The sequence below is a fragment of the Sceloporus occidentalis genome, unplaced genomic scaffold, assembly GCF_023333645.1.
Source record: "Sceloporus occidentalis isolate IW3139 unplaced genomic scaffold, rSceOcc1.0.p SCAF_382, whole genome shotgun sequence".
In the NCBI taxonomy this organism is placed as follows: Eukaryota; Metazoa; Chordata; class Lepidosauria; order Squamata; family Phrynosomatidae; genus Sceloporus; species Sceloporus occidentalis.
The window spans coordinates 370,716-383,033 of record NW_028317362.1 but is presented as its reverse complement, the minus strand read 5'-3'; the positions used below and the strand labels follow the sequence as shown (position 1 = coordinate 383,033).

Genomic DNA, 12,318 nt, shown 5'->3' with positions numbered 1-12,318 from the left:
CCAAGTTATTAGGAAATGGAGACCGAGCCTGCTGCGTTTTCTCGTTGTAAAGAGTCAGACCTTAATCAGTCGTTGGTCTCGTCTTAGATTCAGGAGCCGTATGTCTATCCCATGCATGTTTAATACCCTCACTGTATTACCCTCTACCACCTCTGCTGGGAGGCTGTTCCACTTATCCACCACCCTCTCAGTAAAGTAAAACTTAATTACGGATATGTGATCCATCAAGCAGCTGAGTAGCCCCCTTTCCCGTGGTGACTCGATGTTCCATCATTGCAGCTTCACGAGACCCTCTCATATTTTCTTTACACTTACACCCGTATTGTCGGCGGATTTTCTGGGGGGGGGGGTTTGTTATATATACATTTCTGTAGCATGTTCCACGTCTTTAAACAATTGCATCATTGGAATTAAATTATTACAATGTAGACAGAAATTACCAAAGTGACTAAAGTTACAGCTTGGATTTCTCCGGCTTCTGCAGCATTGAGATAAGTTTTATGTTCAATAAACCCGCGTTTAACATGCGCGGCGTCATGAATGAAAATGTTCTTGGAGAATCTGATTTAAATAGTTTGATACTTCGTTTCCCTCACTTTCCGGAGACAGATCTGGGTTGATAAATGACTTTGACGCCTATTAGTTATGTTGTGTAATTAACGCATCGATTTCCTCGAGTCATTAACGGCGTTTCATATTTCTCATCGGTGTCGATCCCGGTATATTACCGCCGCGTCTGCCGGCACCCCTCTGCCGAGGCCGGACGTTCTCGTTCCACACACAGTACACGGCTGTGTTAAAGATTTTTGTTCCTTCTGACTCTTAATTCCTTTATTTCAGGAGTTTTGGTTAATGTTTTGAAAAGAAACGTACATTTTTCTCTCTGACCTTTTGGTTCCTTCGTTGCCGTCTGATCCCCACGTTGTGTGATTTTGTAAAAAAGGCTGCGATTTTAAATTACGTCCAACTGACCTCCGTCATCCCGATACGGAGATGAGACACTAATAAACGCTGTTACCCGGCCTGACATTATTTCACGTTAATAGAAATTACGTTTCTTGCCCTTCAAGTGATCAGATCTCGGCGCGCGGAGAACGATCTGTCTCTGCCGCTCTCGGACTCCCGGAACGAGTGTTGGAGCGCGAGTGCTTCTGACGGCCTCTCACTTTACATTTTCATTAGTAACAAGTAACCGGGGGCTGCAAACCTTGTCCTTGAGTCAGGGCAAGACGTTCTCAGCCTCCCCTCCGGCAAACACATATCCCAGCGTGACCGAGGGATTAGCAGCGCGGCATCGCAAGCCTGTCCTTACCGTGTGCCGTAACTGGGGGGTCCGCTACACAGGAGACACACGGCTGAGCCTCCTGTAAAGAAACTGAACCCGTTTTAAGGGTCCGCGGAGGGACAGCTGTTGTCTGCCAGCTACCGGTATCCATTAAATGTATTATTTTAATGGCGTAAACATTTGTATTGGCCCCAGTTAATGCGGATATAAACAGGCATTGAACCCTTTGGGGGGGGGGCAATTTCTCATATAAATAATGTATAAATATTAAATTCCCGTAGACGCCGGTGTTAAATCCTGTGCATCGAGCCTCTGTCCTGGTCGTTGTGTCATTGAATGGAATCACACAGCTCTGATTAGCAGTAGCGAGTTTTGAATGGGGGGCTGTAAAATGCGTTATTGCCCACCCATGTGGGATTATTGTATGGTTTTGCTGATGGGGTGATAGTTTGACATTGGTTGATAAATATTTGACCGCTCGCTAACGCATTCAATATTTCTTCCCTTGTAGGATGACGGGGCGCAACCCTTGAACCTTTCAGCCAGACCCAAAACATCGGAGAGCAGATCCCCCGCATCTCCCACCCCACCGCACACCCCAACTTCGAGGATAAGCGGCGGGGGCAACTCACACAATCACAAGCCATCAATCCCCTCGTCCCTGGCCAGCTCCTCCGTCAGAGTCAATTCAATAGGTAAGGCGCGTCAGACATTAAACGCCAACCTTTATCCCTGGGAGAGAAGGGCAGAAGTGTTTGTAGCCCCCTTCTAATCCGTGAAGCCCCCATTACTGCCCTGAACGTGCAGCCTTTCTGCGCTTTTCTCGTTTCTAATTCCTTTGTGGATGGATTTTGTCAGAATACGAGCTGCTGAACATCAAATTTTCTTGTGGTCTCTGCTAATTATGTTTCATGAAAATTACAACGATTTTGAGCCTCACTTAAACAATTAGGAGGCTTAACTTTTTCTGCACGATATCGCAGAGAGGTGTTAATTCTCTCCAGCTGGCTCGGCACGGAGATTCTCCCGCAGAAACACGGGAGGAACGCGGAGACTCCGCGAATCTAAACATACGGTATCACTCGGTCGTGTGACTCCTCATCGTACTTTTAAAAGTAAAATTTAATGTGTAACACAAGCAGCACAAAAATCCCATTCTGTACGGTTTTCGGGGACATTCTGTAGCAGACACAAATTGGTTCATTTTAAGGTTTAGCAATAAGGATTTCATTAAGCCCCAGCGGCAATGAAAGGGTGTCCAAGAAAGTGATTCTCAAGGGGAAACTTTGGGAATAAAGTTAACCCTTCCTATTCTGTTCATAATAATAACAATAATCAAACTTTCTGCCCAATAATCGTTCATGGAGTTTGACGATCTTAATTATAATATTGGGCAGTGTCAGTCCGGCTGATTAATTTACTTTATTAAAGATTCCATTAATTTCTGCCCGAATTGTGCGAGCGCCGCCGTCAGATAGTAAAATACCCCTTCTGGCTGGGCTTAGCTGGACTAATTTGTCACCGGCTTCCGTGCCGCAGGGCTGGGAGCATCAGGAAAACGTTCCGTGTTTTCTGGCAGCCGTCGGATCGGCGCCCGGCTCTTCGACGTGATTAGAAAAGGCTGTTTAAGGAAAAAATAAATAGACAAGGAGACGGCCTCGGCGTCCTCTGCGCGGCGGTTAGCCATTTTATATTCCCTTTCTTTAATCTTGGTGTTTTTCAGCAAATCATAGGAGTTAATGGCGTGTTTTGGCAGATTAGAGACTCACGAGCCAGATGTTTTTTGTTCTAAAAATGGATTAGGGTGTAAGGTTTGCAGGAATCCACGGAGCGTGTTGGGGCAAGCCGGTCGCTGAACGTGTGATTAGCGTGTGCAGCGGGTCCCGCATTCCCCCATCTGTCACGCGGCGGCGCAGGAATCCCGGGACGTTTGCTTAAGGATTGGCTATCTTAAGGCTGTTTATTTTCTTTCTCCATCTTCTTCCTCTAAAGCCCTAAACGTTTCTCCTTGAGGTATAAATAAAGCCCGTCGTCCAGCGCGGTGGAAGATCATTCATTGAAAGATCTTTTTATTTGTGACGGAGACGGGAAGCTGTAAGGTCGCCTCGCGCGCACGTTTTAGTGTAATAGATCAGTTTGCTTCTGGGTCGGTGTTTTCGGGTAGAGGAGATGTTACCCGTTGCGTTCGTTACATAGAAACATAGATCCTGCCGGCAGATCGGCCCCATCCAGTCTCCCCGTTGTAATCAGTCCAAATAGATTGTTTTTTAATTTACCAAATTTCTGTTTTTTCTCCCAGACATTTTGTCCTCTATAACGTCGCCGAGTTACCTAAATGACCACGAGGCGGTAACCAAGGCGATCCAGGAAGCGCGGCAGATGAAGGAGCAGCTCCGGCGGGAGCAGCAGGTCCTGGACGGGAAGGTGGTCGGCGGCCTCGGTCTGAATAACTGCAGATCTGAAAAGGTGACACCAATAGCTTTAACTCTTCCTCCCAGATCCCACCTGTGCCGAGGCAGGGGGTCCCCAGGGCACATCCGTCTGGCACTCAATGAGTTCATATTTACATGCGCTTCACCTTCTCCGTGAATCCCTTAAGAAGTCTTCTGCTGTGAATTCTTTGGAATCGGTTGGATTGATGATAGGGGGATCCCCCGGGTACCTGGAGCGGGATTTGGGGATATTCACATCTCTCTAGGAACATGAACTGAGCCGATCCCCGGGCGGCTTTGGGTCATTATAATTTTGTGTCTCTGCAGACAGGGGTTAATTTATTATAATGACAAACAACTCAGCAGCCCCGTTAAAATGTCATACAAAAAAACTAAAACACAGAATTTACCGGAGGCTGCCAGGTATATCTGTGCCCCCTCGTGTAAGAGACCCCCGAATACACCGTTAAAGTTTGGATCTTGCAGGTCTGTAATCCGGCGCTGGATCGCTGTCACCCCCCCCGCATGCTTACAAGCTCAGTTAAAACTCCTCGTAGCGGGGTGACGGCGCATGCTGGCTCTATCCTTTTAAGTGCGATGAGTGTTGGGGAGAAATGTGTCAGATTAGCAGAGAAGTGATCGGGACACAAAGGGATTTATATTCAAATATTTAAGCATTCTTGAAAGTTAGCTGGGAGCAGAAATCCCTCTCTCTTCGCTCTCGCGCAGGAACGGCTTTAATACTCAGCCGGACGCTGATGCGAAGTGACTGCAGCCCGTCCTCGCCAGTTAAATTGGCGTCGTTTGTTAAGTGCATTGAATTGAGCTGCGGATACAGCGGCCGCTCGCATTCACCGAGCATCTGTAGCTTTCGTTTTGTTAATCCTCCAAAGGAAAGTCAGCCGGCGCTGCGCTCCCTGTCGTCGTTTTTCTGTCCCTGGAAAGCTGGTCGGATCGGGGGGCCGATGAAAGCATTTCATGGAAATCCATCTTCACGAAGCGGTTTGTACGGGAAAGCAGCGAATTGGGGGCTTCGCTCGGTGCCGGAGAGGGTTAATCCCCTCTTAATACCCATCAGCTGCTGCCCCAACACATGACTTTACCCCAGATTTAGTAACTCTGCCTCTGTGTTCATTAAGCGCGCGACCATCTGTGGAGTCAATCGCCCCGACCTCCTGGGCAATTAATACTTTCCCTGTAACTAATCCTCAGCGGAACGGCATTTACTTCCCATTCCAAACGCGACTAGTTATTGTACTAGTTAGGATTAGTTAAGGAGGGTGGTCACCTAAAAAGTGGGTTACACCCCACGAAACATGCGCAATATGTTGAAGAAAACCATACAATTGCACCTAAAATCATATGCAGGCAGCTTTATTATTAATGTTAGGGCAGACTCAGACCCCGCTCAGGCTTAATTAAAGCCCCCAGTAATGTAAACCGCAGACCCTCTTCTCCCAGGTAACAAATGTAAACCCTTTAACTGCCAGAGCGGCGCAAAATGCCTTATCCAGCATCGAGAGGGTTAAGCTTCTCAGAGGAAGCCGTTCTGTTTCAGTGGAAGCTGCGTTTATTTTTTGTAGATTTTTTTAATATATTTATATTTATGGCCGCTTGACTTATTTTCACAGATGGTCAGTAAAATGTGTTTTTTTGGTGATTTCAACCGTTGCCGTGTTTGTCCCCATGCCAGACATGACAGCTAAAGAGCGCCCGCGCATGCCGCAGAGTATTCAGGGCCATGCGGTGATTTCACTTTAATTTTCTAACAGCAGAAACATAGAAAATATCAGCGCCTGAGATGTAAAAACACCGTTATTTGTTATTTCAGCCTTTTCCATTTTAAAACTTGGTTTAACCTTTTGAATGCCAGAGACTTTTCAATAAGGGGGAAAAAACGTGTTATTTCCTGGTGACTTTGAGCTAAACGCAGAGCTGACCGCCTCCAGCAGTGAATGGATTAAGCACTTAGAGGGAGCAGATAATGTCACGTTATCTACAGCCCATTAATACGTTGCCCTAGGGGTAAATAGGGGTTTCAAGCACCTCCAGCAATAAAGGGGTTATTAGATGTATTTTCCTGCAGCTCTCTGATGGTCTTCCGATACAAAGTATATTGCCGGGGCCGATCTACCTGCGATCAGGCACCCGCGGGGTATGTAACCCATTTTCAAAACGTAGACATAATATTGCCCCTGTAATGATAACCCATCAGAAATAATGCCTCAGCGCAGTGGAAGATGATTGACGATTTATTGGTTCGTATGGCACCCTCATATTCCGCAGTGCTGCTCATAAAGTTGCGTAGATGTTATTGCTTTTGGGGCTTGTCGGGGGCTTCTGTATCTTTGGGGGTAAATGATTCGTGAGTCGGGGGGCAGATCCTGGGAGAGACGTCAGTATATGATGCGGGGGGGTGCGGTATTAACACACGTCTCATGATTTCAATGCAATAAAAAGACAGCTAATTAATCATTAGACTGTCAGGAATATTCTTTCATCTCCCCCGGCGGTCTCTGCCGCTCGCTGCTTTTATTGGTGTAATAGAGATTTATAAAAGCGCCACCCGGACGGCGATTCCCGAGCCAAACGTTTACAGCGTGTTTTATTTCATTTGTGTCTCCGGGTATCTCAGACCCGGTTACCGGTCGTCCTTAAGATTTCCTTTTAATCCTAGATAATCAATGCTTAGATTCTGTGATTTTGGGGAATCCGGTACAAAGAGCACGTTTTCTAAAGAGTAAAATGTTTTTTTTGTTGGGAATTCGCATGAAAATCTGGGTTTTCTTACACAACGCTTTTTACGTTTATCTGCAGGAAAAAGCATCGCTGGAAAGTCTGAGTCAACAGCTCGGCGTGAAGCAGAATGACGAGGGCAAGTTCAGCCATTCTATGATGGACTTCAATCTGAGCGGAGATTCGGACGGTGAGCAGACTTCCTCCGAAACATGAAATATTTGTTTATAATTATATATATTCACCAAGTTTGGGGGCTACGCGGCTTCCGCTTGTGTAAAATGAATGGTTAGAGCGTTGACGTCATCGAGGAGAGGCGCTCCGCAGGAGTGACATCAAGAGACTGTTGTGCTTCCGGTCATACCCCGCATTTCACCTTTCCCGGTGTGAGCGCCAATGGAGCGAAGCCTCAGACGCCCCCTTTGGTAATCCCGGTGGGATTCGTCTCTGATTCGGTTGTTTTGTTCCCAACAGGCAGCGCAGGAGTGTCCGAATCCAGAATATATCGGGAATCCCGAGGGCGCGGAAGCAGCGAACCGCACATTAAACGTCCCATGAACGCCTTCATGGTGTGGGCGAAAGACGAGCGGCGGAAGATCCTGCAGGCGTTCCCTGATATGCACAACTCCAATATCAGCAAAATATTAGGTAGGGAGCGCGATAACGAATGTTATTTAAGAAGAATTTTTGGTTTTTTGTTAAAGACACGTGATTCCGGGTGATATTTTTGTCACCGTATATACCCCGGCGCATGCAATCTGCTTAAAACAGATACTTGAGTCAGTCTGACATTTGTAGTCTCCGGGGGGATCGCGCTGACATTTTAAAGAGCTTCTAAGCGTTTTACAATATTCTGCGATCTGGTTTTAATCAGCCACTTCCCTGAAATTGTTAACATGAGGAATACCCTCTCGCCGCTTGGCCCTCGATCAGTGCGGACATCTTTATTTCATTACAGTAACAGTAGCTGCAATTTTACCAAAAACGTGCAAATCCGTCACAGATCACAAACAAGTGACAGTTGGGGGAGCGAGGGAGCGACGCGGGGGGCGGCCGGAGAGTTACTAAATTCAACAGGAAAGAAAAAAAACGGATTCTGGGGAAAACATGGATTTTTGTTTATAGGAACGTCTCGTTTTTATTGCTAAATAGATTTAGTTGCATCATCTTTGGGTAAAACATTAGGAGTCCCGTCTGTCTGGTCTTCGATAAAGAACCCTGTGAGTCCTTAGCAGGTCCTTGTCTTCTGGGGTCTGGATAGGCCTCTTATATGTCAGGGCCTGTGAGGTTGACGGCGGTCTTGCGCATGCATTCCGCACGCCGGCACCTTATTGCGCCCCAGCCCTGTTCTTCTGCGGCGAGGTGTCTTCAGTGAGGTTATCTGTCGATCTCTCGCCAGGTTCCCGCTGGAAAGCGATGACGAACTTAGAGAAGCAGCCGTACTACGAGGAGCAAGCGAGGCTCAGCAAGCAGCACCTGGAGAAATACCCTGATTACAAGTACAAGCCGAGGCCGAAGAGAACCTGCCTGGTGGACGGCAAGAAGCTGCGGATCGGCGAGTACAAAGCGATCATGCGCAACAGGCGCCAGGAAATGAGGCAGTATTTCAACGTCGGGTACGTGGAACCCACTGACGCTTTTTTGTTTTGGTTAAGTGTAGCTACACGGCACCGCCATGCAGGGCAAGTCAATAAAATAAGTGAATTTTAAAATTTTACATAAATATATCTGTAAAAAAATACATTTTCTGCCAGCACCAGTAAAGTTCTAATCATCAGATACGTTGTAGATGAATATTTGTAGGTAACTATGTGCCCCGTCCAACATTAAAGGCAAAAGAACCCCCGTATTTGCTGAATTTCATTAAACTGCAGCAGCTTTCTGTAATTAAAAAATAAGTTAATTGCGGTGGATCTGCTTTCTTTTTATAAACATTCCCAAATATTGATGTAAATGTCTTATTCTGTGATCCAGAATGGTCGCATTTCTACACTTGCTTTCCTGCATCTATTTTTCTCTTTTTTCGAATTGCCGATACTTTAAATATTGTGAATGTAGCGATTGTCGCGTTCGTCGTCAGAATCTCTTCTCCGCGTTTTTTAACTTCTTTGCTGCTCTCCACAGGCAACAAGCACAGATTCCCATCTCCACGGCCGGCGTGGTGTACCCGGGAGCCATTTCTATGGTGGGAATGTCCTCTCCGCATCTGCCGTCTGAGCACTCAAGCGTATCGAGCAGTCCCGAGCCCGGCTTGCCGGTCATCCAGAGCACTTACGGCATTAAGGGAGAAGCTCACATCAAGGAGGAAATCCAGGCTGAGGAGATCAACGGCGAAACGTACGACGACTTCGAAGAGGAAGATGACCCAGAGGTAGACTATGGCAGCGACAGTGAGCATCACATCGCGGAGCAAGCCAACTGATGGCGGCCGACTCGCAAGTGACTTGATAAGCCCGTCCCGGCTCACCCGCACCAGCGGCGAAGCACATGGCCCTTCTCATACACTGACTGTTACTTTAACTCTTATTACAAAAAAAACAAAATGAACCGTTGGGACATCGACTGACGGACAGACTCGGGTCAGCACTGGCCGGCTCGAGGAAACGATTCTCCACCAAAAGAATGAAATAAGCTATGGGTAAAATACTTGCCAGTGATTGGGCTGCCGCCTCACAGCACTGAAGTCTTACCCGTCAACTTTTTTTTTTGTTTGTTTTTCATTGAAAAAAGAAAAACTTTAAACAAAAAAACTTTAAACAAAAAAAAACAAAAAACTTAATGGCTGTTTGTTCTACAATGTTCTAGAAAATCTCACTCAGGTACACAGTGCCAACAAGTGGCTTGTGAATGTGTTTTGTTGTTTTGTGCTACAGTTTTAAGAGGAATAAGAGTTTTTTGGTAAGAAAAAAAATATGTAATAGATAACCCTTTGCTGCCCTTCCTTTTTTTCCTGTGCATTGCAGGGCGAATCCCAGTTTTTTTTTTTTCTTTTTCCACCACGGACGTCTCTTCATCAATGCCCTCAAAGCACCTTTTAGCAAGTGCCAAATTTGTACTGAAGAATCCGTCCATCCTGGTCGTCTAACGCAAGGACGCGGCTTTTACGTCTTAGACAATCTCTTAACGGATACACCAGCGCTCGGTGCATTAAATCGTTTTTTTATAATGAAAAGGGAAGGCAAAAGACATGAACTAGAGATAAAAAAATTTCACGGCTTGGGTTTGCATGTAAGCGTGTTATGGTACTAATAATACGTTGGTCCGTGATAAACAGAACTGTGTTTTGGGACAAAATCCCGCATTGTATATGGGACCCGATGAGAAGCCTTTATTTCCTTATTGCACTTCAACTCTAAAGAAAAACGGATAAAATGCAAAGGTGTCTAAAAAAAAATATTTTTGGGGAACTTTGAAAAACAAAAAGTTGGTTTTTTTAGAAATATGAAGATTCTGCTTCATTGTCCAAAATATGGGGGGGGGAGATGTCGCAACATGAACAAAGAGCGTTTCCCCAAACTGTGTTTTTGACAAATGTTTTCAGTTTTTAAAAATCCCTTTTAATCTGGGGAAAAAATGTATTGTGTGTACATGTTACATATATGTATATCCATATGTTTATCCACGCACTCGCTCACTCCGGCGTCTTGGGAAATTAGGATTGGTTCATTTGAATCCACATGGGGTCTTGATAGTGATCTCCCGTTACTCTCGCGAAGCCCATTACTGCATTAATGTAAGTTACATTGTATCCACACGCGAATACATCTCGTATCCTCTGAGAGGTGGCAGCCGGTCCGTCCTCTGTAGGTCCCGGTTGTCCAGCAGTATGAGGTCACGGCCGTATGTATTCAATATATATCCTCTATATCCTCCACCACAGACCTTTCGATGGACTCCTGTCAGATCGCACGCGGTGCAAACGAACCGCAGTCCCTGCACCGCTCGCTCCCCTCTCTTTATCACCAAACAGCGAGGAGGACGGCAGAATCCCGACAGCTTCTCCACGTTACAAAAATGAATTTTTTACATTTTTTCATATCTCCGACATCCTCCGATCGGTGAAATGTTTCTGCTGCTGGGTGTTGGGAAACGTTTCAGTGCAGATATACTGCAAACAATTAGACCCTTTGGACGGGGGGGGGGGGGGGGTAAATTTGCCTCGTAACGACGTTTCGTTTTAATTCTTTCAGATTTGGGGGCCCCTCGTCTTCTCTCTGGTTTGATGACTCTGATTCTCATTATGCTGTAATAATTATTCTAATATTAAGAACGGTCGGCTGTTCCCTGGTTAGTAACTTATATATAATTTATTCTCTTTTTTTTCCTACTTATTATTTTATAATATTTTGGAGGCGTAGATATTACGGGAAATCCATTATACGTGCCAACTTTCCTGGACCCAGAGCGCGTTGGGCTTACAGATTGTGGGGGATGATGTCAGATTTCTTCTCAGGGGGGATATGGCTTCACCCCCATGCCTCGTGGGTTTGATTTAATTACAGTGTTCGTCAGAAACAGTTTTTAAACAAAACGAGTTGTTTTTACAACATTATATATACGTACAATGTGAAAGCAGCAATTTAGACTTTTTTTTAAATGTTCCCCATTTTCATGAGCAAATTAAGGTTGACGCATGTGGGTTTGTTTCACATTTGCTGGACGTCTTAGAAGCACAATGTTCTCTGTTCCGATCTGTGACTGTGGGCTACAGAAATACTTTGTCTAAGCTCCAGGTAGATGCCACCAGGGCAGGCGCAGCCCGAGCCAAACCAAACACGCTGCAAAAGTTATTTTTTCTGTTGGGCAAATGATGGCGTTTTTGGATATACCGTTTGTTCCATATTTTCCTTGGCTGGATTTTCCAGCGAGTTGCCAAAAGCTAATTTTATTGAGCCTTTGCTAGGGAGGCTGGCACACGAACGACCTTAACCCCCGATTCAGTTGTTTTCTATAGACTTTTTAGCACCCTTCAAAGGGCAGCTTAAATATCGGGTCTGAACCTTCTAAAGACGCCAGGCATGTAGTAACCGCCGTCTCGTTCAGGGCGCAAATCGCAAAATCTCTGGATAGTTAAACTTTAGCGAATTGAAAGAACTTCCAAAAAAAATTAAAAAAAAAAAAATATATATATATATATATATATACAGATTGAACCTAAAAAAAAAAAATTTCAGACTGGCAGCAGAATTATAATTTTGGCCAACTCCATTTCTGTGTTTGCGCCGTATAATCGCTCACGGGCTAGGCTCGTGGCAGTACAGATGCGGTGGCGGCACCTTACAGCCTCTCGTAGCGCATTTTCTGCAACAATGTTTGATACGTGGAGGTTCTAGCGGATCGGCCACCACTTCAGATCATTGTTTTTTTGTGAATTTTCAAAATATTTTAAGTATTTTTATTTTTTTTTTAAAAAACAGAAAATATTTGACAGTATTTTAAATGGTCCTTGTGGGTCAGACACCGGCCTCCCTCTGAATATTGCAGCTATAACGGTACAAATCCCCCCCCCCGAGCTGCAGCACCCGAAATAAATACATTTATAATACAAGAGAAAGAAGGCGGGAGGTCTTCTGCAGAATCGAAATCCCAGTAAATTATTTTCTTGTATTGCTGTTTTTTTATTTTCTAATATTTATGTTTTTAGAATTATTTTTTTTTATTTTTTTTTTACATGTTCGGAGTCACTTGGTTGCCCTGTTTGTTAAAGCAAGCACTGGGAATTCTATAGGAATACATATATGTAAGTGTGTATATATATATAAATAAATATAAATATAATTTTTTTAGCACTGTATGTGGGGAACGGTATTTTGGTTGCTGTGCTGCCTGTTGTTTTCGCCCACATGTTCGCTAAAAAAAAAAAAA

General features: G+C 45.0%; 1 protein-coding gene across 2 annotated transcripts in view; it reads left to right on the top strand.

The window, feature by feature from the left end:
- Nucleotides 1–8,875, top strand: part of LOC149273387 (transcription factor SOX-5-like) — a 74,621-nt gene extending 65,746 nt beyond the window's left edge. The window contains exons 10-15 of one of the 2 annotated variants that reach the window (XM_089506392.1): nucleotides 1,797–1,987; nucleotides 3,613–3,751; nucleotides 6,535–6,643; nucleotides 6,928–7,101; nucleotides 7,853–8,069; nucleotides 8,578–8,875. In XM_089506392.1, coding sequence (XP_089362518.1) covers nucleotides 1,797–1,987; nucleotides 3,613–3,751; nucleotides 6,535–6,643; nucleotides 6,928–7,101; nucleotides 7,853–8,069; nucleotides 8,578–8,875 — 1,128 coding nt within the window. The remainder of the gene's footprint in view (nucleotides 1–1,796; nucleotides 1,988–3,612; nucleotides 3,752–6,534; nucleotides 6,644–6,927; nucleotides 7,102–7,852; nucleotides 8,070–8,577) is intronic. The other variant, XM_089506393.1, reaches the window with a different exon arrangement.
- Nucleotides 8,876–12,318: the final 3,443 nt, after the last annotated feature.